The sequence below is a fragment of the Microtus pennsylvanicus genome, chromosome 14 (assembly GCF_037038515.1).
Source record: "Microtus pennsylvanicus isolate mMicPen1 chromosome 14, mMicPen1.hap1, whole genome shotgun sequence".
Taxonomy (NCBI): domain Eukaryota; kingdom Metazoa; phylum Chordata; class Mammalia; order Rodentia; family Cricetidae; genus Microtus; species Microtus pennsylvanicus.
In genome coordinates this window covers 1,820,838-1,843,559 of record NC_134592.1, presented here as the reverse complement: position 1 = coordinate 1,843,559, position 22,722 = coordinate 1,820,838, and the positions used below count along the sequence as shown (strand labels likewise).

Here is a 22,722-nt window from a genome sequence, read left to right as displayed (position 1 = left end):
AATTTTCCAGCCTGCTGGGCTTCTCATGAATATACAAATGCTTTTTGGGGTGTTTCTAACAGGGAAGTGCAATTAAGCAAGGGTTATTTCCAGCCGCATCAGACCTAGCAGAAAGCAAGTTCTGCTAAGCAGAGTGAGCTTCTACAGCAGGCTTCCACAGAGGCCTCTGCAAGGGGAAAATTGGCCAAACTAGATGAAGATCTTCCACGTGGATACTGTGGAAGGAAAACAGCACACGGGATGCAGCTGGGAATGCTTTGGTTGGTGAGTTCAAATTAAAAAAAGACTGGTGTGTACTAAGCAGGTATCACCATTTGGAAGTCAGGAGGGCACACAAAAGGCCACTGAGACTGCGCTGTGGGCAGCGGTTCTGCTTTTAAAGTGCTCTTACTGTAAAGTTACAGAGTCTTGTTTGACACGCAAAGCCTTCAGAGCCAATATGGCTAGTAAAGAGAAATGACGGAAGTGGACCATGTGTGCCTCCGATCTCACCACTCTGCCAATACCCAGACCTTCCGTGAATATCCCCACCATTTCCTCAGTCCTCACACTCACTTCAGAATCCAGCTTTTTGGGAGTGTGTACCAAGTCTGTGTATAGATTAGGTCACTGTTCAATGTTTAGCAGTGTTTAACAGTAATAGAGATGATAGAATTGAAATTTTAGTAGGGTCCTCCTCATTCCTAGGACCACGTTCCTTCCGTATCAATCTGTGTTGCTGAAAAGGCCATTGCTCACCTCAGGGCATACGTCATCCTGTCGGGTCTCACTGCTCTCAAAATAATCAGCTTCTGTATTAAGCTTTTCTTCTTCCATTCTTGTGGTAACTTTTCTTTTTCTGGACACTCTGATTCTACCCATTTCCTCCACTGCTTGGCAGATCCTTCCACATCTCGGTCTAGGCCTCGGAATTCTTCCATGAGGGCAAGTGCCTGCAGTGTAACATGGCAGATGAGGGAATAGGGGATGCCGTGGACACAGTTCACAGCTCGAGACAGAATGACGGCAGCCCTCTCGTTACTCTGAAGATCTTTTGAATGCTTTCCCATCTAACTTAGAGCTGAGGCTGGGTGACAGGGTCTGGTCAGGCTTTGGCAGGAGGTGGGCCAGATGCGTGTGTCTGTGCTGAGGGTAGATGCAGGACTGTCTTTGCCAGCTCTTTCCTAATTCAGCACGCTGTCTGTAAGTATGTCCCTTTGCTAACTGCTCTGTCCTCTGTCTCCCTTCTCAGCTATCCTAACAAATGCACTTGTTTTCTTTCCTTTTCCTGGCTGACTCTCTCTTATTTTCTTCATAACCCACCTGTTAGTGCCGCCTGTTTTGTGTTGAGACCCTGAAGTCTGACACGTTTTGAATCCATAATTCTTTTTTAGGATTTATTTTTATTGTTTTAATTATGCACATGGCGGTATGTGCACATAAATGCAAGTACACAGAAAGGTTACAGATGTGAGGTCCCTGGAGCTGGGGTTCTAGGCAGTTGTGAGCTGCCTGACGTTGGTGTGGGAATTGAACTCAGGTCCTCAGGAAGAGCAGGGCGTGCTTTAACCACTGAGCCATTTCTCCAGCCCATGGATCTATAATTCTAAAGTGATAATTGAGAGTACAGATTTCTAAAGCTGCTGTCTACGGGCTGGACTGATGGCTCGGTGGTTAAGACACACATACACTATGTTTTTGAAAAGTCTGAAAGAATCTAAGTATATATAAAAATAAGGTACAAGCTATTTTCAGTGCAGGGGAGCGTTTTCTTCTTAGAACAGAAACCAGAGATGAGGAAGTCTTAGCAATATGATCTGGCAGAAAAGTAGAGTAAGGCCACCTGCTGGCACACACCTTTAAGCCCAGCACTTGGGAGGCAGGGGCAGGTGGAGTTCTGTGAGTTCAAGGCCAAGTTTACAAAGAAAGCCCCAGGACTTCTAGGACAGTCACACAGGGAAACTATCTCAAAAAACAAAAAAGAAAACAACTTCAAAAAAAGTAAGGATGAGGGCTAGAGAGATGGCTCGGCAGTTAAGGGCATTGCCTTCTCTTCCAAAGGTCCTGAGTTCAATTCCCAGCAACCACATGGTGGCTCACAACCATCTGTAATGAAGAGGTCTGGTGCCCTCTTCTGACCTGCAGGTATACACACAGACACAATATTGTATACATAATAAATAAATAAATATATTTTTTTAAAAAAGGTAAGAATGATTGGGGTTGGAAGTCATCAATTCAACTTTGTTAAACACCATTGTTTGTGTATGTGCATGTACATATGTTGTATGCACATTTGTTGTGCATGCACAGGCACATGTGCACATGTGTGTATATGCACATGTGGAAGCCAGAGGTGGATGTTGGGGGTCTTCTTCAGTTACTCTGTACATTATTACTATTATTATCATAATTAAGGGGGAGCGGAATTCAAGACATTGTTTCTCTGTACAGCCCTGGCTGTCACTCTGTAGAATAGGCTGGCCTTGAACTTAGAGGTCTGCCTGCCTCTGCCTCTTGGGGGCTAGGATTACAGGTGTGTGTCTCCACCAGCCTGCTAGTCAAGCTTATTTTTTGAGACAGTGTTTCTCAGTGAATCTGGAGCTTACCAACTCTGCTATATGTGCTGGCCAGCAGGCTCCAGGGATCCTCCTGTCTCTGCCTCCCCAAAGCAGGGGTTACAGATGCATTGCCACCACATCTGGATTAGTGGGTGCCTTTATCAATTGAACTGGCTTTCCAACCCTAGCTTAACCACTTTATAGTAAGACTAAACTGTTGTCCTCCTTTTTCATTGTTGCTGCCTTTGAACTATGGCCTTCCTAGTCAGCAACTGCGACTCTGAGGCTACCAGCAGAGCTGCAGCCTGAGGAAATTCTGTTCCCTCAGTACTCTTACAAAGAGAGCTTATCTAAATCCCTCCCTTGAAGGAGCTCGAGATTCAAAGGTCCAGGTCGAAGTCTACTCCCCAGAGAGGCTGAATAGCAAGCAGCTCACCTCCCCGCCTTCTCCACCTGGCTCCTCCCTTCGACTCCCAGTCTGCTAGTTGCTGACCACAGGCCTCCCGACCACAGGCAAATTTTATTTAATCAAACACCTCTTTGCATCATTAAACAAATGCTCCAGAGCATAAATAAAAGTAACACACCTTAAAATAATATTCTAGAACACTAAACTACTATATTGTGCTATTTCAAAAACTATTGTGAAAAGGTAGAAAACCATAGTTAAAAAAAGAAGCAGAACAAAGAAACTAGATTTAGCTAAATTAAAGGAGGATCTTTTCTATCCTTTGATTTTTGTTTTTAAATCAAAGGTCACGACAACTGCCCATAATTTCTACTAACTTTTCCTCCCATAATCCGCCAAAAGCTCTTTTATCTTTAGATAGGAAAATAACCAACTGAATGATACAATATATATAGCTTGTTCTAAAATGTAAGGGATAAAATAATTTATTTAATTTTATTTTATGTGCATTGGTGTGAAAGTGTCGTATTCCCTAGAACTGGAGTTACAGACAGTTGTGAGCTGCCACATGGGGTCTGGGAATTGAACCCTGGTCCTCTGGAAGAGCAGCAGCCCTCTTAACCGCTGAGCCATCTCTCCATCCCCCGCTATATCATCATTTTTATGAATTGTTTTTCTACATTAAAGAAACCTATTGTTTGAAAGAAAACATTTAAGAACCGAGCAAGCAAATTCCTCTCATACCTTGACAGCACTCCATGACTGAGCGGTGAGAAAATCAACAGGACTTGAGTAAGTGTGGTCAACTGGGAACCGAAGCAGGAAGTCCAGCTCCAGGGGGTCGATCTCGCGCCTTCTCAACAAAATCTTGAGAGAATACACATGTGCGAAAGATGAATTGGTTTCAATCATAATCACAATGCAAGAAGCTGCCACCATTAACCAGACATGACGGGTGAGAATTCTAGCAGGGTCTGTTCTGTATTTGAAGACTGTATTGCGACTCTTAGATTATGCAGATGATCTCAAAATCCAAACCAGCAATCAATAGAAAATACTTGTAAGGGTTCATTTTTTTTCCAGTTCTAACACCTCCAGCAATAAACAACATAACTGAAATGTACTCTCATCCCCACCCCACTGGCCCAGCAACTAATAGCATCTGATTTCATAACCTGCAGTCATTTTCCTGCCTTCTCGTTGACTCCTTTGTTTAAGCCAAGTCTTCTGTAAGAATAAGGAAGAAACGACAAACAGGACTCACTAGAAATTGGAGCATGAGATTTGGGCAGAGCTTTTTTACTTATTCCTTGTGGTAAAAAATTTTTAAAATATATTTTTAATTGATGAAATATATATATATATAAATATTTATGGAATAAAATGTGATATTTTGATACAAGGTTACATTGTAGGATGGTTAAATTAAACTAATTACTTTGCTACTCCATGTATTAATAAGTTTTGAAATGTACTTGTTTAGAAAAACACTAACTTTCTACAATGGAATATTATGTAGCTTAAAGTAGAACTTTTGTCGTTAGCAACAGCATGGATGAGCCCATGTGAGTTTCTTAAAAGGACTGTGAGTAACTTGAATCTGGACTCATAACCCTGACCTCAGAGAACATTTCTGGCAGGACCTAGAAAGTTCCAGAAGATGAAAGAACATCTCACTGATGTTTCATAGGGCAATGGTGGTCAGTCACCCACCCAAACCAAAGCACCCTAGGCAAAAAAGCCATTACATGCTCAAGTTCCTTCTCATCAAAAGTTTCTGAAAGGGTATTTCTGTTTCCCTATGGCAGGAGGAAAATGCACAACAAACAGAGGTGTCTGCCTGGGGTTCCAGGGAAGCTTCAAGCGATGGTCTCACCTGAAAAGTCATCTGGGCCAGAAACGTGAGCTTGTCCTTCTCAAACAGCGCCTGACTGGCATGGAGGAAGGTGGCGTGGGTGATGCTCTCTATCAGGACGCTGATGCGATCCTGAGTATCCTCCACCTTCTCAGCCTGCTCAATGGCTCTGTGGAACAGTGTGTTGAAAGCCTGGAAGAGTTAACGTGAGTACCAGAGGTTGAAGTAATGCTTGCTTGTCTAGCCAGCCTCAGATACACAGGGCACACTCTATCGATAGGGAGAGGGGGAGAACAGGAGAGGACTTCTCTGAGGCTTACATGGGCTGCTAAAACAGTCTGAGTTTGTGCCATATAGAAAGTGCTAGTTCAAGGTTTGATGTCATGATGAGTGTGTGTGTGTGTGTGTGCGTGTGTGTGTGTGAGTGTGTGTGTGCACGCATTGATAAGATATGATCTTCTGTTTTTTACCCTGGCTGGCCTGGAACTCACTTTGTAAGCAAGAGTGGTTTTGAACTTACGTCAATCCTATTTATTGCCTTTGCCTCTCAAGTGCTAGGATTATAGGTATGTCATTATGCCTGGTTCATGGTTGTTATTAAAATGATTTTATAAAACCTATCTGCCTTTCCTTCTTAGCAACTAAACCAGACGATTCTCTCTCCTTCCATTCATATTTTTCAATTTTTTACTTTCAAATTATGGTTAAAATTCCTACAAACAACTACTACTGTAACTATTTTAAATGCAGAGAGCAGTATTATGGTATGCCACCAACTTGAAGACATTTTAATCCTGCAAAACTAAGTCTATTTACTAACTGTTCATTCACCCCTCCCAGTTCTTGCTGACCGGCGCTCTGTTTGCACACATCACTCTGACTACTCTAGGATCTCATGAGAGTGGAGTCACACCGTGTGCATCTTTGCGCCTGGTTTATTTCCACCTGGGTAATGGTTTCCGGGCTTTAACATTCCATAGCATGCTTCAAAATTTCCTTCCTTTTAGGGTTAGCGGGTGTTCCACTGCATGCATGGGCCATGCTGGTACTGTTCAGGCGCGGACAGACACTTGGATGGTCTCCATTGCCGGCCTGCTGCTGTGACTAGGGATCTAGAGCTGTGTCTTCAAGAGGTTCTTTCTGTTGTTTTAGATATATAGTCAGAATTAGGACTGCTGCTGGCTCACACTGTCATTCCCAGTTGTCATTTCTGAGGAAATGCTATCCTCTTTCCCATGGATGCTGATCTGATCTACATCTCCAGGCAGCACAGGCAAAGATGAAAATTTCCCCACATTTCCACCACTCTTCCTTCTGTAGTGGTCATCCTAACCTGGGAGAGGTAAGCCCTACTATATGTTGACTCGCGTCCTCCCAATCAGAGATGTGGAACATTTTGTATATGGTTGTTGATCATTTTCATCTCATTTAGTGACATGTCTGTTCAAGTCTTTAGCACGTTTTTATCAGGTTATCTGTTATTTAATTCCACCCACTACTTTTTGTATGTCTTATGATTATTGTTTCTTTATTTTGAAACAACTCTTTGTATTTATTATTTTATTTCATGTCTGGTCACAATGAGGATGATAAGCACAGAATGATTTACTTTGTGGTATATATGGGAGATTCTCCTTCCCTCTTCTTACTCAAACCGTGCTCCCCTGGTAACCTCCCCACCAGATCCTATTATTTTTCAATGTCCCATGTGCCCTTTGCCCACCTGTCATGGTTTTTTATTTTATTATTATTAAAAACAAACCCATGCACTCAATGACAAGCCTCGTGTATGATAATTGAGTATTTGTTCCAAAACTGACAGCAAGACTGCAAGGCCTCCCAAAGTAGAACGGCACGGCAGGCAGAACCCGGCCTGCGCAGGACACAGGCAAAGGCTGGGGCTCTGGCTCTCAGCATCACAAAATGTGAGCTGTGGGGCTGTTTGAAATCTGAAAATAATACCTTTTTTGATGAGGAGAAAACAAATGTTTTCTTAGAGTGTTTTAGGATACCTGATATATGTAATAGTGGCTTAAAATCTGACTCGTTCCTTCTTCCTATCTACCAGAACCACTGAACAATAAACCCCTAATTTCCAGCAGGAAAAGAAAAGTCAGACTTTCTCACGTTGTGGATTTTCCTCTATCTGTTCAACATTACCTTCAAAGAGAACTGGTACATGGGGTTGATCTTCCTAAGGTCATTAATAACAAAGTATAGAAGAGAGGCTCTTGCTGCCACTGGCCTGTAGCACTCCCGAGTCTCGTTGATTTTTCCTTCATTTTCCCTGGCTTGCATCACCTGTGGTGGGATCAAATGACAGCAGTAACTTACCTTCGTGTTTTCTAAACAAATTCCAATAAAGGAAGGACTCTTAGGAATATTTGAACCCCTAAGTTATGATGTTGTTTGTAATCCCAGTACTTGGGAAGCTGAGCCAGGAGCACTGCTGTAAGTTTGAGTCTGGTCTGCAATATCATAAAGTGTTCAAGAACAGCCTGCAGTAGAGAGTGAGACCCCTACTCAGAAAACAAAACAAGCAAAGGAAGAAAGAACTACTGGTAAAGCCCACGCCATGCCTGACATCTAAGGACTTGAGGTTTGAGGAAATGACTAAATCTAGGCCAGTGAGCTGACTCCAGCAGTGAAAGCGCTCACTCAGGAGGCCAAGGACCTGTGCTAGAGCTGGGATTTCATGTGAGGTTTGGAAGGCTGACCTCTGACCGCCATACCCTGTGCTACATGGGAGCCCAGTCTATGTCTGTGTATCATACACGTACAGAATACTCCAAAATTAATTACTTTAAAAGCAATTCTTCACTTTCTACTTTTAGATGACTTTTCCTCATGAATCGCATTCCAGTGAGAAGGGGGTGTGGCTCTAGCAGCTACCTATAGGTTTAAATGACCTTCATGGTTCATGGCTGTGGAACCTGCTGCTGAGTAATGTCACCTTTTTGCCTCCTGTCTCTCTTTCAGGCCTTAACAACCCAGCTATATCACCTCCCAGGGATGGCTCTTAAAAGTCTGCTGGGTCAACTCAGTGCCAATGATTTTATTAGGTCTGCAGATACCGCAAGGTCGATAGCACATGCAATAACCACACTTCCTAAATAGCCTCTATATGAGGGCTCTCTCAGCTGTCAAATTTCAGCAGCATCACAGCTCCATATGATAAAATATGCCCATTTATTCTTACTTCTTAGCCTATGGGCACTTTTTCTGATACACACACACACACACACACACAAATATCAACTAATATATTTATTTTTATTGAAGGGTCAAAAAATACCCATTTCTAAAAACAATCAAGAACCTATTTCTTTTTTCTCTAAGAACACTTGCTGGCCCTACAGCTTTAAGTGATACAGTATTTCCCCTAAACTCTTCTATGGTCTTGACTCATAACGTCTGTGAATGAAAGGAAATGAAACGCCGAGCAGAGAGGGGGGTGTGGCTTCATAGTGATATAGTCAGAAGACAGGAAACAACATTTTAAGAGACAATTAGAAGTTAACCTCAAAGCTAAGACTTAATTTACCTAATTGCCCTAATCCTTACTATTTTAGGAGCCACCTAGAAACCACTTACTTAAAAGGACGGAGTAATTTGGGATTCTGTTTCTTTGCCTAATTTAAGGCACATACATTGGATGTGTGGCAACACAGCCTTGGCTGGGTAATTAGTGGATTACATAGTAAGGAGAACACTTCACAAAGCGGATAACAGTTCACATCTTTCCAGATTACATAGTGGTAACAGCTAGTGGCCCCTCGTGAAAGTCCAAAGTGCACACAACACACATGGCCCATTGTGATCCGAGCTGCTCAGTTACCAGGAAGCTGTTCAAGACAAATGGTTTCTCGGCTTTTGGAAAAATGTCATTTTACCAGGGTAAATGATGCATTGAACATAGGGCACCATCCCCTGCCCTGATTCCTGCCATCACAGGCCAATGGACTTTAGCTCCAAAGATTTCTCTAAGAACTCATCACCCTGGGATTATTATTTGCTGAAGCTGAGCTTGCCTTTCCTCTAGTTTCTGCCATATAAATGAGCAGACTCCAACACTAGTCACCCAAGAAAAATGATTGGATCTCTGTGGAACTTGAAGTGCAAATTGAAACATTTCAATCCTTAATCTTATACCAAGAGTCTAGGAATTGATGGCTGTTTGCTAAGTGGCCTGCATTACACAATATCTTAATTAAGGTTTCTGTTGCTGTGACAAAATACCATGACCAAAAAGCAAGTTGGGGAGGAAAAGGTTTATTAGGTTTACACTTCAGTATAATATTACTCTCACAATTTGCTGATGATACAATAGTTTACCTAAGCGACTCAAAAAATTTTAACAAGGAACTTCTACAACTCATAAACACTTTCAGTAATGTAGCAGGATACAAGATTAACTTTAAAAAATTAGTAACCCTCCTTTATGCAGATGATAAAAAGGCTGAGAAAGAAATCAGAGAAACATCACCCTTCACAATAGCCTCAAATGCCATAAAATATCTCAGAGTAATTCTAACCAAACAAGTAGAAGACTTGTATGATAAGAACTTTAAATCTTTGAAGAAAGAAATTGAAGAAGACACCAGAAAGTGGAAAGATCTCCCATGCTCTTGGGTAAGTAGAATTAACATAGTAAAAATGCCAATCTTACCAAAAGCAATCTGCAGATTCAGTGCAATGCCCAGCAAAATCCTTCACAGACCTTGAAAGAATGGTACTCAACTTCATATGGATAAGCAAAAAACCCAGGATAGCCAAAACAATCCTGTACAATAAAAGAATTTCTGGGGGCTGGAGAGATGGCTCAGTGGTTAAGAGCATTGCCTGCTCTTCCAAAGGTCCTGAGTTCAATTCCCAGCAACCACATGGTGGCTCACAACCATCTGTAAAGAGGTCTGGCGCCCTCTTCTGGCCTTCAGGCATACACACAGAATATTGTATACATAATAAATAAATATTTAAAAAAAAAGAATTTCTGGAGGCATTACAATCCCTGACTTCAAACTCTACCTCAGAGCTACAGTACTGAAAACAGCCTGGTATTGGCATAAAAACAGAAAGGAGGACCAAAGGAACCAAATCGGAGACCCAGATATTAACCCACACACCTACAAACACCTGATTTTTGACAAAGAAGTAAAAAATATCAAATGGAAAAAAGAAAGCATATTTAAAAAATGGTGCTGGCATAACTGGATATCAACATGTAGAGCAATAAAAATAGATCCACATCTATCACCATGCAAAAACTCAAGTCCAAATGGATCAAAGACCTCAACATAAAGCCAGCCACACTGAACCTTATAGAAGAGAAAATGGGAAGTACACTTGAACACATTGGCACAGGAGACCACTTTCCAAATATAGCCCTAACAGCACAGACACTGAGAGAAACAATTGATAGATGGTACCTCCTGAAACCGAAAAACTTCTGTAAAGTAAAGGACATGGTCAACAAGACAAAACAACAGCTTATAGAATGGGAAAAGATCTTCACCAACCCCACATCAGACAGAGGTCTGATCTCCAAAATATACAAAGAACTCAAGAAATTGGTCATCAAAAGAACAAATAATCCAGTAAAAAAAAAATCCAGTACAGACCTAAACAAAGACTTCTCAACTGAGGAATCTAAAATGGCTGAAAGACACTTAAGGAAATGTTCAACATCCTTAGTCATCAGAGAAATGCAAATCAAAACAACTCTGAGATTCCATCTTACACCAATGGCCAAGATCAAAAACACTGATGACAACTTATGCTGGAAAGGTTGTGGGGTAAAGGAACATTTCTTCATTTCTGGTGGGAAAGCAAGCTGGTACAGCCCCTTTGAATGTCAGTGTGGAGATTTATCAGAAAATTAGGAAAAAACTTTCCTCAAGACCCAGGAATACCACTTTGGGGTATATATCTAAAGGATTCTCAATTGTGCCACAAGGACATGTATTCAAATATGTTCATAGCAGCATTGTTTGTCATAATCAGAACCTGGAAACAACCTAAATACTTCTTGACTGAAGAATGGATAATGAAAATGTGGTACATTTACACAATGGAGTACTACACAGAAGAAAAAATAACGACATCTTGAAATTTGCAGACAAATGGATGGAACTAGAAAACATCATATTGAGTGAGGGAACCCAGACCCAGAAAGACAAATATATTCATTCATAAGTGGTTTTTAAACATTAAACAAAGAAAAGCAGCCTACAAATCACAATCCCAGAGAATCTAGACAAAAATGAGGATCCTAAGGGAGACATACATGGATCTAATCTACGTATGAAGTAGAAAAAAACAAGATCTCCTGAGTAAATTAGGACCATGGGGACCATGGTAGAGGGTTGAAGGCGAGGGAGAAATAGGGAGGAGAGCAGGGAAAAATGTAGAGCTCAATGAAAAATAATAAAAAAAAACAATAAATAAGATTCTACAATGATAGATGTTCCTAACTAGGGAGAGTTAAAATGTAGCAGACCAGAGCCAAATTATATTTTGTTATTTTTAGTCTCTTGAAAGCCATTCATTGCCCACACACCCTTATCTGACCTAGCATCCTTGTGACTATCAAAACCCTTTAAAATCATTCTTAGCAAGTCATTTGCTTCTACCAACTCCAAACCCAACGATGTCACTAGGTAGCATGAGTCCTGTAGTAGAGCTATCCCTATTTTGTTATAACCCAATCCACCTAATGCTTCTAATAACACATTGTAAGCATCTTGATTTATAATTTTTTTCTCTGTTACTATAAAAGTGTCGTGATCTGTTGCCCCATTGGGTTATAATATTTGGGAACACAGTATTGTTCCCAAGCCGTGGTCGCTCATACTTGGCCCCAGCTATCTCTTACTGCTGTTGAGTCGAGAGCTGTGGTTCTTGTTGACAGCTGAGATCCGTCTCATCCAGCGGAGCACCGAACCTGTCAGGAGTTCTCTGTTGCCCCTACCTTGAGCTCTATCTCTGCCGCTGTGGCCTTGGTGGTCTCCAGGCGCTCCACCAGATCACTGTCATCCAGGAAGCTGCCCTCCGCAGCAGAGAGGCGCAGGAGAAGGTCGTTTTCAAGCCGTGTCAGCTCTATCTTAAAGTCATTTTGTTGCTTGGTCAGTACCAGCTGATAGGAAATATTAGGAATGAGGATTAATGTCTGCCTGCTCAGGACAGTTCCCGTAATCACGGGAGCCACAGAGACCCATACAAACATGATAAGAAACACAATGGTAAAACCATGCTGATCACAGCCATGAAAAAGTCTTTAAAAATTCAGATGGTATGGTAACATTTGGTTAGAATCCAAGGTCTAAAGAGTGGATACTTATTTAACATCAAGAACCTCGAGGAAGCCTCTGTTTAAGAAAATAATATAAATTTCTGGCTTGAGCTCTGACATTTAAACAGCTTGGAAGACATATTGTGAGGAAGACCTTACAATTAGGAAAAGGCCATGGAATCAACTTTTACCAAAAACAGGTTCTGAGCTTACTGTCACAACAATCCAGGCGAGTGCAGACACGCAGTATCAGATGGTTGCACTATAATTGACCATTGCAAGGAGAATCAAAGCCTTCCTGGGCACCCAGGCACGGGATGCCGCCACACTGATGATTGCCCAATGGGAGTCAGGCCACATTCTCACAGGAAAGACTGAAGAACAAGCCACAGTTGCCTTGGGCAGGGATAAACTCAAGGGCACGTATCTAATCATTTTGGATAAGTCCTATATGCTCAGAGCCTTCTTGTCAAAATCCCACCAGGGGGAACTTTACCAGAGCTAAGTTAACCTAGGAGAAGGGCAATGAGGAAAGCTGACCACTTGAAGATTTCCATTCTCACACAGAAAGGATTTGAAGTCCTGATGGCCAACAGGGGCTTAGTCTATTAATGCCACCCAGAGATTTAACCACAACATTCCCGAATGTACATCCTTTAGAACTGTATCAACCGAATCCAGCAAATGAGAGTGGGTCAAAGCTGAGAGAGCTGCAAGATGCATATTTAGTCCAAGAAATGAAGTGTTTGTTTGTTTGGGGGAAATATGACATAACAGAAAAAAATAAAGGAATGCTGGAAGAGACTGAAGCCATGGCCGCAAAGCAAACACGCCAACATCACCAACAGGCAAGAGTGTCGACCCGGAGAATTGTAGGTACACTGACAGGCCAGAGGCTTGGTCTCAAAAGACAGTGCAAATCATTGTGAACACACCAATGTCCCCTATAGACAAGACTGTCTACCCAGAGAATCGGGGTACACTTACAGGCAAAAGGTTCGGTCTCAAACAGCAATGCAAATCTCAGAATAAGAACAGGTATGGCTTTCTGCCAGCTGCCACACTACCAAAACACTTTCTGCTGGCCACACCAGTGGCCATACTAGGCTCAGACTCAGAAGCACTCTCAACCCAGGACACCCACAGCCACAACACTCACTGAGGATCCAGAGAGGACAACATCAACCAAAGAGCAGGGCACACCCAACAAAGGCAAGATCAGACACCAATGCCAAGAAACACCTCAAACATCATTACTCCACAGGTCTAGATCCCTGCGTAAACCACAAACAAGAATGGCCAAGACAATATGCTTCTGCCAGAACCCAGTAACTTTATTACAGTAGGCCCTGAGAAATTCAATATAGCTCAAGCACAATAAAAGGGCTTCAAAACAGGAATATGAATATGCTCAGGGACCTCAGAGAGGGTTTGGATAAACGCCTTAATGAAATCTATGAAAACAATGCAAGGCACGAAAGCAGAATTTAACAAAGAAATAGAACAATAAACAAAATACAAATTGAAGTAAAACTGGAACTGAAATCTTAGGGTGACAAAAACTGCAGGAATCAGAGCCTTGTTCGGCCACCAGCAGAGACACTGCTTCTTGCAGTGGACAGAAACTAACAGTGACTCCCAAGTGGGCAATGTGCAGAGAGGGAGAGCCTTTGGAACACCCAGTCTCAACGGTGTCCTCTTCAAAGCAATCAAGGAACTGTGTGCAAGAGGAACAGAAAGATCAGAGCACTAGAGCTGACTCCAGGGAAACTGTCGTCCAGACACTGCAGGACTGATGCATGAACATGTGCTGACAGAGGGATGCAGCATGCACACACACCCTGACAGAGGGATGCAGCATGCACACACACACTGAAAGAGGGATGCAGCATGCACACATGCGCTGAAAGAGGGATGCAGCATGCACACACACGCTGAAAGAGGGATGCAGCATGCACACACACCCTGACAGAGGGATGCAGCATGCACACACGCGCTGAAAGAGGGATGCAGCATGCACACGCGCTGAAAGAGGGATGCAGAATGCACACAAGCATGGAAAGAGGGATGCAGCATGCACACTCGCACCAAAAGAGGGATGCAGCATGCATACACGCGTGGAAAGAGGGATGCAGCATTCACACACGCGTGGAAAGAGGGATGCAGCATGCACACACGCTGAAAGAGGGATGCAGCATGCACACATGCGCTGAAAGAGGGATGCAGCATGCACACACACACACTGAAAGAGGGATGCAGCATGCACACATGCGCTGAAAGAGGGATGCAGCATACACACACACACACACACACACACACACAGAAAGAGGGATGCAGCATGCACACACACACACTGAAAGAGGGATGCAGCCTGCACACACGCGTGGAAAGAGGGATGCAGCATGCACACACACACACTGAAAGAGGGATGCAGCCTGCACACACGCGTGGAAAGAGGGACGCAGCATGCACACACACCCTGAAAGAGGGACGCAGCACGCACACACACTGAAAGAGGGATGCAGCATGCACACGGCCCAAACAGGAGCCCAGCATCGAGAGAGGAAAGTGAATACGCAGTCCCAACCCTAACCAAGGTACTATCTTTTTTTTTTTTCGAGAAAAGGTTTCTCTGTAGCTTTGGTACCTGTCCTGGAACTAGCTCTTGTAGCCCAGGCTGGCCTCGAACTCCCAGAGATCCCCTGCCTCTGCCTCCCGAGTGGTGGTATTAAAGGCGTGCGCCACCACCGCCCAGCCCAAGGTACTAACTTTAACTGATGCCCACTGGCAAAAGAAAAACACTGTTTTTTCCCAACAGATTCCTTTTGGGCTGGTCCACAGTGGGCCGAACCCTCATACGTCAGTGAGCAATCAAGAAAATACCACAGGTTTGTGTTAAGACGAAAGCTGAAGCTAACTTTGACAGGCCCAAGCCTGTCACACATCACCACATGTGGCCCAGCTCTAATTTCCTGACGTTTCTAAGAAGGAATTTCATATTTTCTTTTCATATGTGTCTTTACTTTCCCCAACTACACAGTCTCACTTGGCACCCCAGCCACTGGCACTGTCGTCCGTGCAGAGGGAGGGATGAGTACGTTCTGGGGATGAAGCAGTACTATTTACCTTTAGTCTCTCCAGATCTGGCCTCTCGATACTGACCACCTCTGCCAGCAGCTGGGCTTCGAGACCATCTTCTGTGACTGTGAAATTGAGGAGGGTCGTCTGGGCTTGTAGTTCGGGCTTGTAGTGAGGGTTTGCCAGTTTGGTGTGCAGGATGAGACGGAAGTTCTTGTTAAATTCACATTCTTTGTCACCAATCCTGATGTACCTACAGGGGCCACAACGCAGACACTCAGGAGAACCCTGGGAACCATGCCAGTGGGAAGGTGCCATTCCATGTCTTGATTCTGGTGACACTCCTGAGCCAGCAGGCTGGGTCTGGGAATTCCCTGCTACTCCCAGTTTTCCTAAGACCCAGGAAGAACAGAAGATGCCACTAGGCCTCTGTTTATCTCTTCATTTGTGAACCAGAGGCAGCGTTACCACTCAGTTTACAATGCTGCTCTGATAATCAGCAAATGGTGGCTTTCTGTACCTTCTGGGATAAATTTATATCAGATATTATTATTATTTTTCCTATAGAGTGCTATTATATTCAAAACATTTCTACATGAACTCATAAAAAACACTGTTCTTGAAAGGATAGAATAAAATATACATGTATTGATATGTCTATTTATTTATGCACACACATTAACTCCGTGCCCACACTGAACTATATTACTATGCAATGAGTGGGACATTTTATTTGCTAAAATATTAAATACTAAATACAAAAATATGCATGCTATACTATTAAATAATACATTAGTTACTTTCCTATTATAGTAACATATTATTACCATATTAAATATAGTAACAATATATTAATAGTTACTTATGCTTCTAAAACTAAGCTAATTAAATACATATTTTGCTTGAGTGTTTCCTTGCTTGCTTAGGTTTTTTTTGGCTTGGTTTATGTTATCTTTTCTGCTAGGAACCCATTATGAGGATCAGCAGGATGCAGAGTTCTTCAGTTCATGTGACAGCCAGCCAGACAATCAGGGAGTTAAATCCATAGATACAGCAGCTTCCCAACATTCCACTGAGCTGTGTGGAGTGAGATGCTCGGGAGAAGTTTGGAGCATGGCCAAAGCAAGCAACAAGACAAGTCACCTCACTTTCATTTACTCTTGAATATTAATGAAAATTTGGATTCTTCACTATTAAGTCTGTAACAGTCATTTTTGGAGGTACAAGTGCTTGAACCCGAGTTTCGAGTTTCGTGTACAGTAGACAGACACTCCACCACTGAATCGTGTTTTCAATCCTCTTTGGATTGTTCACTTTGTAGCAAGTTTCATTAAGTGGCCCAGGCTGGAACTACGAACCTGCGTGATGTACACTGACTGGCAAAACATTTTCTTTGCCAAAATGTTATGCTGCTCAATCCCATGCAAGCCTACGTTGCTCCTAATGTAAGGACAGATGGTCTATGACCCCCCTCCCCCGTCTCACCTACTTGCAGGTGAAAGGGTACTGTACTCAGTTTATTAACTTTGGAAATCGAGCACACTCAAAAGAAACGGTAGCCTGCGACATCTAGCACCTGTTTCCAACACTTAAATACTGCAGAGCTGCTGAAAATGATATAATGTGGTCGCATCTGGGCTGTGGGCCCTGGTCTTTCTGTAATTGTGCCTCAGAATGACTGTCATTTGCGGATGGCAACAAGACGGTCTCTCCTCCTCTTACCACTGTTCGGAGGAAGTTTTGAGACAATTTGCTTTAATGTATAAAGATGATAAAAATGATAATTTTCTTACATCATTCAAGCTTTAATTATTTGGATATAAATTAAGAATCCCAAGGATTGATTAGACTAGTGATCCAATTCAAATTCTGTTTCCTTTGAAAAGTGATCTTCCGTTTGCAGTAAAAACATGCCAAGTGTTAAGCCTCCACGCTGGAGACGGGGACACCAGCAATCCACTTTAGAGACAGCTTTTGTGGAACTGTGAACTGATATTTTGTTTGTGTTACCAAATCAGAGTGCAGAACTAAGCCATGAGAGGCCAGTGCAGAGGTGGCACACACCTTTAATTCCAGGCCTCAGGAAACAGAGGCAAACAGATCTCTGTGAGTTCAAAGCCACCCTGGGCTACACTAGATTGATTCAGTCTCAAAGAGAAACAGAACCGGGTGGTGTTGAGTCACACCTTTAATCCCAGAACATGAGAATCCCATGCCTTTAATCACTAAGGAAGTGAAGACAGAAGGAAGGGCAGGAAGGTGTATGACTGGCAGAGAGAGGAATATAAAGCAGGAGGAGACAAGAGCTCAGTGCAGTCTGGAGACGCAGTCTGAGGACAGGACCGCCCCTTTGGTCTAGGTGCGTCATGTGTGTGTGCCACATACAAAGATTTCAAGGCTCAGTACTGGGCTCACATCCCCCCCAATATAGCTCATTATGTCCGTATTACAACCCCAATTCCTGACTCTGTACACTGTCTGCAGAGAAGACTGTCTGTTTCTGCAGACAGTGTTTTGGCCTCAGGAAGAATCTCTCTAGAGCAGAAACTGGTCAATGTTGTTGTAAAAGAATCTGAGGGTGTCAGCTCTGTGGACCTCCATCTGTTGCATGTACTCACTGTTTAAACCTCTAAAGTCATTCTTTGCTTATGGGTTCACCTTGACAGCTACTGGCCTGTTTCCTCTCTAGAGGATCCCATTAGATAGTGTGGTAGTATGATTTCTGCTAAAACACTGACCAGTGGTTCTGATCACTAGAGGTTATCACCAATAACCCCTCTCCAGACTTTCAAGGACAGTCCAGGAGAAAGGCCAGCATTAAGCACAGACTTCTCAGGAGGCACGGTAAGGTACAATGAAGTTTCCAGCTGGTTAAATATTTAGTCAAACGTCTCCTTTAGAGCAAGGGCTCTGCAGTGCACTCTCGGTTAGCTCTGGATCTCACTTGTGGACCTATGGGTACCGTGAGGCATTTGCAAACACAGCTTAAGAGTCAGGGTGTGTATCTGCTTTTCTGGGTCTGACAGACAGGGCTGGAGATGGTTCAGGTAGCAAAGTGCTCGCCAGGCAAACAGGAGGACCCAAGTTCAATCCTCAGCAGTCACATAAAGATAGCTGTGGTGGTGTATGCCTGTACTGACAACCCGGTGTTGTTCCTTTGCGGAACTACAGCTCCCAGCGTTCCCCTGAATTATGGATACATTTCCCAGAAGCCTTTGCATTCCTTGTTAAAAGGCAAGGGTCTCTACAACCCCCCCTTTTCCCTTTTTCCCCGCCTCTTCTGTTGTGTCTGCACACCTGTACCTGCCCGCTGTTACCCCTCCCCCATTAAAAGTGCACCCATGTGGGACCTCCGCGTGTCTGTGTCTCCTTTCCTGCGTAACGTCTTTACCCTTTAACCCCGCAGACAAGAAAGCCAGTCCGAAATTAGGAACAACAATTGGTGCCACTGTCAACTCGGTAACCTTTCAGTCCCGATACCTGGGGCCCCGGCCTCTGGGCTTCCCAGTGCCTCCCGGAGCTCGGGCCATGGTGGGGCTTCGGAAGGCTGCTCTCAAACAAGTTAACTATTCTAAACTTGCAGAAATTTTCCAGGACACTAAGGAAAATCCCTCTGCATTTCTTGACCGCCTTACTAAAGCTATGTTACAGTTCACAAACATGGATCCAGAATCCACGGAGGGCAGACAGCTCCTGATGACCCATTTCGTCAACCAATGCTACTCAGACATCAAGGCAGCTTAGACGTTTGGAGAAGGGTCCCCTAAACCCACAGGCATGGATCCTGGAGGTGGCTTTCAAGGTGTACCACGCGAGAAATGACAAGACCCAAAACCACTGCCACGTGATCACCACACCCGCCCGGCCAGCCGAGGAGATAAGCTGCCAAGCTTAAGGACACCAGATACCATCATCAAATACGGAGTCAAGGGCTCAGGTGGTAAGCAGATTCTCAACAAAGCTCCTCGACATAACAGGTCAGCCGCTGACTGCAGCAGTGGCCCCTGAAATGTTAAGGAATATACGGTTAAAATCTATTTCTTTTAAGACACTTTTTTAAAGCTCCAGGATGCCAACCCGACCCACCTAAACAAATCAAACACAAGCGGATCATTAACGGAATAAGTATCATTTAATTTTTTTATCATTCTTAACCCCAGACCTCCTAAGACTTCCCTATCCTGGATCTCCTTTCTAATCCCACCCCAGATTCCCCCTTTTAACCTTCTCTCCCCTTTAATTTTTTTTCCTCTCCAATGCAACTTTTGCCTTCCAGCATCTTAATGATGACCCGGCTACTCAGAAAAAGCCAGGCAGATTTCTTCAATCAGCCACCTCAGATGCCAGCCAAGACTTCAAACGCCAGCGGGACAATCAGCCACCCCAGACACCAGCGATCTCAAGGACACCAGCGACCTCAAACGCCAGTGGGACATCGCCAGAATAATTGGACACTCCCTGGATCCCCCAATGCCCAAAGCCAGCAGGAAGCAGTCATGAGAGACCGGGCTACGCCCCCATTCCCTACCCTTTAAGGTCCCCCAATTTTTTTAATCAAACCAAAAGGGTGAAATGTTGTTCCTTTGCGGAACTACAGCTCCCAGCGTTCCCCTGGATTACGGACACATTTCCCAGAAGCCTTTGCATTCCTCGTTAAAAGGCGAGGGTCTCTACGACCCCCCCTTTTCCCTTTTTCCCCGCCTCTTCTGTTGTGTCTGCACACCTGTACCTGCCCGCTGTTACCCCTCCCCCATTAAAAGTGCACCCACGTGGGACCTCCACGTGTCTGTGTCTCCTTTCCCGCGTAACATCTTTACCCTTTAACCCCGCAGACAAGAAAGCCAGTCCGAAATTAGGAACAACACCCAGGGAGAAGGGAACTGAAGGAGCCCTGCAGATTGCTGGCAAGCCAGCTAGCTGAATTGGTAAACCCCTCATTCAATTTAAAAAAATTAAAGTGGCAAGCAATTGGAGACAATAGTATCAAATTCTAGCTTCCATATTAAGGCACATACAATAAGTAACAATATATTAAATAATAAACACACACAAAATAAATAATAAATTATAAAGGAAATAGTCACTGGAGGGTCGGGGCTGTGCTGCGGAAGAGAACTGCCTTTAAGCTGGTTTTTACACCTTGCTCAAAAGCATCATTTGGTAGCTTTAGGTTTCCCAGGGACAGTAAATTACCCTCAATTTGGGTGTTTATGATCTATGAAAGGCAAAAATTGCATAATGACACAGTGGGTTTTATCATTGCTGCTAGGTTAATTTTTGGCTAATCTCCTGTCTGGGAAAATTAACAGACTGTTAACACTCTCTTCTGATTTGAAGACTCTAAAACCAGACAGCATCCACCAGAGCAGCAGGAGAGCAAACATTTGCATTCTATGACTTCCTGGTACCCAAGGCCACCAGGCTCCTTGGAGCTGGAGGAAGGGACACAGAAGTAGAGAATGCGGATTTTTGTTTAAAGCCAAGTCCTGCAGAACAGGGTATTCTGCTGTCCCCACCACCCCAGCGTTGCACTGAGACTCATGTGGTTGAACTCCTGAATCTGTGCTACCATTAGTTGCTCGTGGAGGGCATTTTTACACCCTCCCAAGGAGCTAGCTCCCCTCCCTTTCCTGCTGGCTAAGATCGGATGGTTTGGAGGTGAGAGGCTTATTAGTACAGCTCAGAACTAAAATGAGATGATCCTTCCCAGGGCAGACACTGTGGTCTAATTGCCTAGGACGTGTGAGTCAAGGGCAGTCCAGCTCACCTGGTGGAGTGGTAATTTTAGGGAAAGCTTGGCCCCTCCAGATCTTTTTTATGGACCCAGAGTCCATGACTTGCCCAAGGTCACAGTTGCCTGGCAGAGCTGGGTCTACTAGGACCCTGGTCTCTAGACAATCAGTGTAAAATCTATTCCACTGTGTCACATTGCACAGAGGCTGCCTGCACTGTCTCTGTCAACCTGCGTAGCTGTGATCATAAGAGGACATGAAGGATACGGCTGACCTGAGACCAAACATGGCCCAGAGCACATGGCCTGCAGACCTGCAGTTAGAAATTCTGTTGTTTGTGAAAGAAAATGGATGTAATTATTCAAGTGCCCGAACCTAGTCTAGGATCTGTAATTACTAGTAAATACATTTATTGTATGAATTACTTAAGTTATACACTTTAAAAATAAGTCATATAATTTCCATAAAAGTTAGAGGCCTCTGGCTTCCAGGAAAAACAAAGGATCTTTAGTGGGATTAATGATTCTGAAATGATAATCATTGGCAAATATGTATTACCAAAAATTCAGCTTTCATAAGTCAGGTTTGAATAAAGAGTGGGTATACTGGAAATATAGGAATTCTTTCAAAGTTCATTCAAAATCCAGCCGGAAAGTGTTCTGGACTGAGCTGTGGAAGCCCTTTGTGGTGGTGCTGGGATGGACACACCGAGAACACACACACAGTGCTTGCTGACTGATTTTCATTGCATTTCTTTCTTTTTTTCAATTTTATGTGCATTGATGTTTTGCCATGGGTGTCAGGTCTCCTGGAACTGAAAGTACAGACAGTTGTGAGCTGTCATGTGGGTGCTGGGAATTGAACCTGGGTCTTCTGGAAAAGGAGTCAGTGCTCTTAACCACTGAGCTATCTCTCCAGCCCCTCATGGCATTTCTTTTACAGCCTTGCACACACAGTGGCAATTACCAGAGATTCCTAAAAGCCAGAGTCTATGGCCTTCAAGAGACAGTACCCATTATCACCAAGGTGAGATTCTCAAAATGGAGGTTAAAATGTGGAGTTTTCAGAGCAAGGACCTCCAGTGTGGTAAGAAATCCCCAAAGGTCTAGTAGTGGCCCTCACAGCTTGGCAATAGGCAATGGCTATGGATCTGATTAAGGCACACTCAAGAGGAAGGAAGCCATGCCTCGTAAAACCCTAACGACTCCCTGGGGTTAGTGAGCTTAGGGACCTGAGAGGAGAACCTGTCCACCCACTTCTGCCACCACTCTACTAAACAAACATATTCCTACCTGAAATCTAAACACTGGATGTTAGGTACCAGACCCCAGACAAAGGCTGAGGTGCAGATTTAACATATCAGAGCGGATGCTGCCTTCCAGGCTCTCCCAGAATCCCCCAGTCTATCTACTACAAGGTCCTTCTGGATGGCATGCTTCACTCCCTACCCTAGACTTCTCCAGCCCAGGGGCTGAGCCTCCCTCCCCCAGCTGTCCTTTCTTATACAACCCAGCCACTTTGCTATGCCAGTGCCTTTTGGCCTTTTCACCTACCCTTTACCTTCCTGGCCTCTCCCATCCCCCCTCCCACGGCCTGGCTCAGTCTGGCTATGTCCACTCTGGACTCTCCCAGACGTCTCTGCCTCTGCTCTGCTCTCCCTTTTATCTGCAATAAACCTTCTAGTCTATGGCACCTGGGACCAGTCACGTCCTTCCTTGCTTTTATTTCTTCTTTCACTCACTTGTCTTTCTCCACAGAGGAGTGTAGCTCCCGTGATTCACCACAGAAGCTTCTCTGTAGCCCAGGAAGACCACAAC

At 43.9% G+C, this 22,722-nt stretch overlaps 1 protein-coding gene and 1 long non-coding RNA gene across 2 annotated transcripts in view; one reads left to right on the top strand and one right to left on the bottom strand.

Moving 5' to 3' along the window:
• The window catches only part of Dnah11 (dynein axonemal heavy chain 11), a 315,059-nt gene that overhangs the window by 37,116 nt on the left and 255,221 nt on the right, over positions 1 to 22,722 (bottom strand). Inside the window, exons 67-72 of the mRNA XM_075947535.1 lie at positions 15,222 to 15,426; positions 11,775 to 11,939; positions 6,965 to 7,105; positions 4,826 to 4,996; positions 3,694 to 3,816; positions 739 to 932 (exon numbers count right to left, since the gene is read on the bottom strand). Of these exons, the coding sequence (XP_075803650.1) occupies positions 739 to 932; positions 3,694 to 3,816; positions 4,826 to 4,996; positions 6,965 to 7,105; positions 11,775 to 11,939; positions 15,222 to 15,426 (999 nt within the window). The remainder of the gene's footprint in view (positions 1 to 738; positions 933 to 3,693; positions 3,817 to 4,825; positions 4,997 to 6,964; positions 7,106 to 11,774; positions 11,940 to 15,221; positions 15,427 to 22,722) is intronic.
• Positions 142 to 5,216, top strand: LOC142834703 (uncharacterized). The gene is made up of 3 exons (XR_012907667.1): positions 142 to 264; positions 3,702 to 3,904; positions 4,758 to 5,216. It is a non-coding gene; the product is annotated as an uncharacterized LOC142834703 (long non-coding RNA).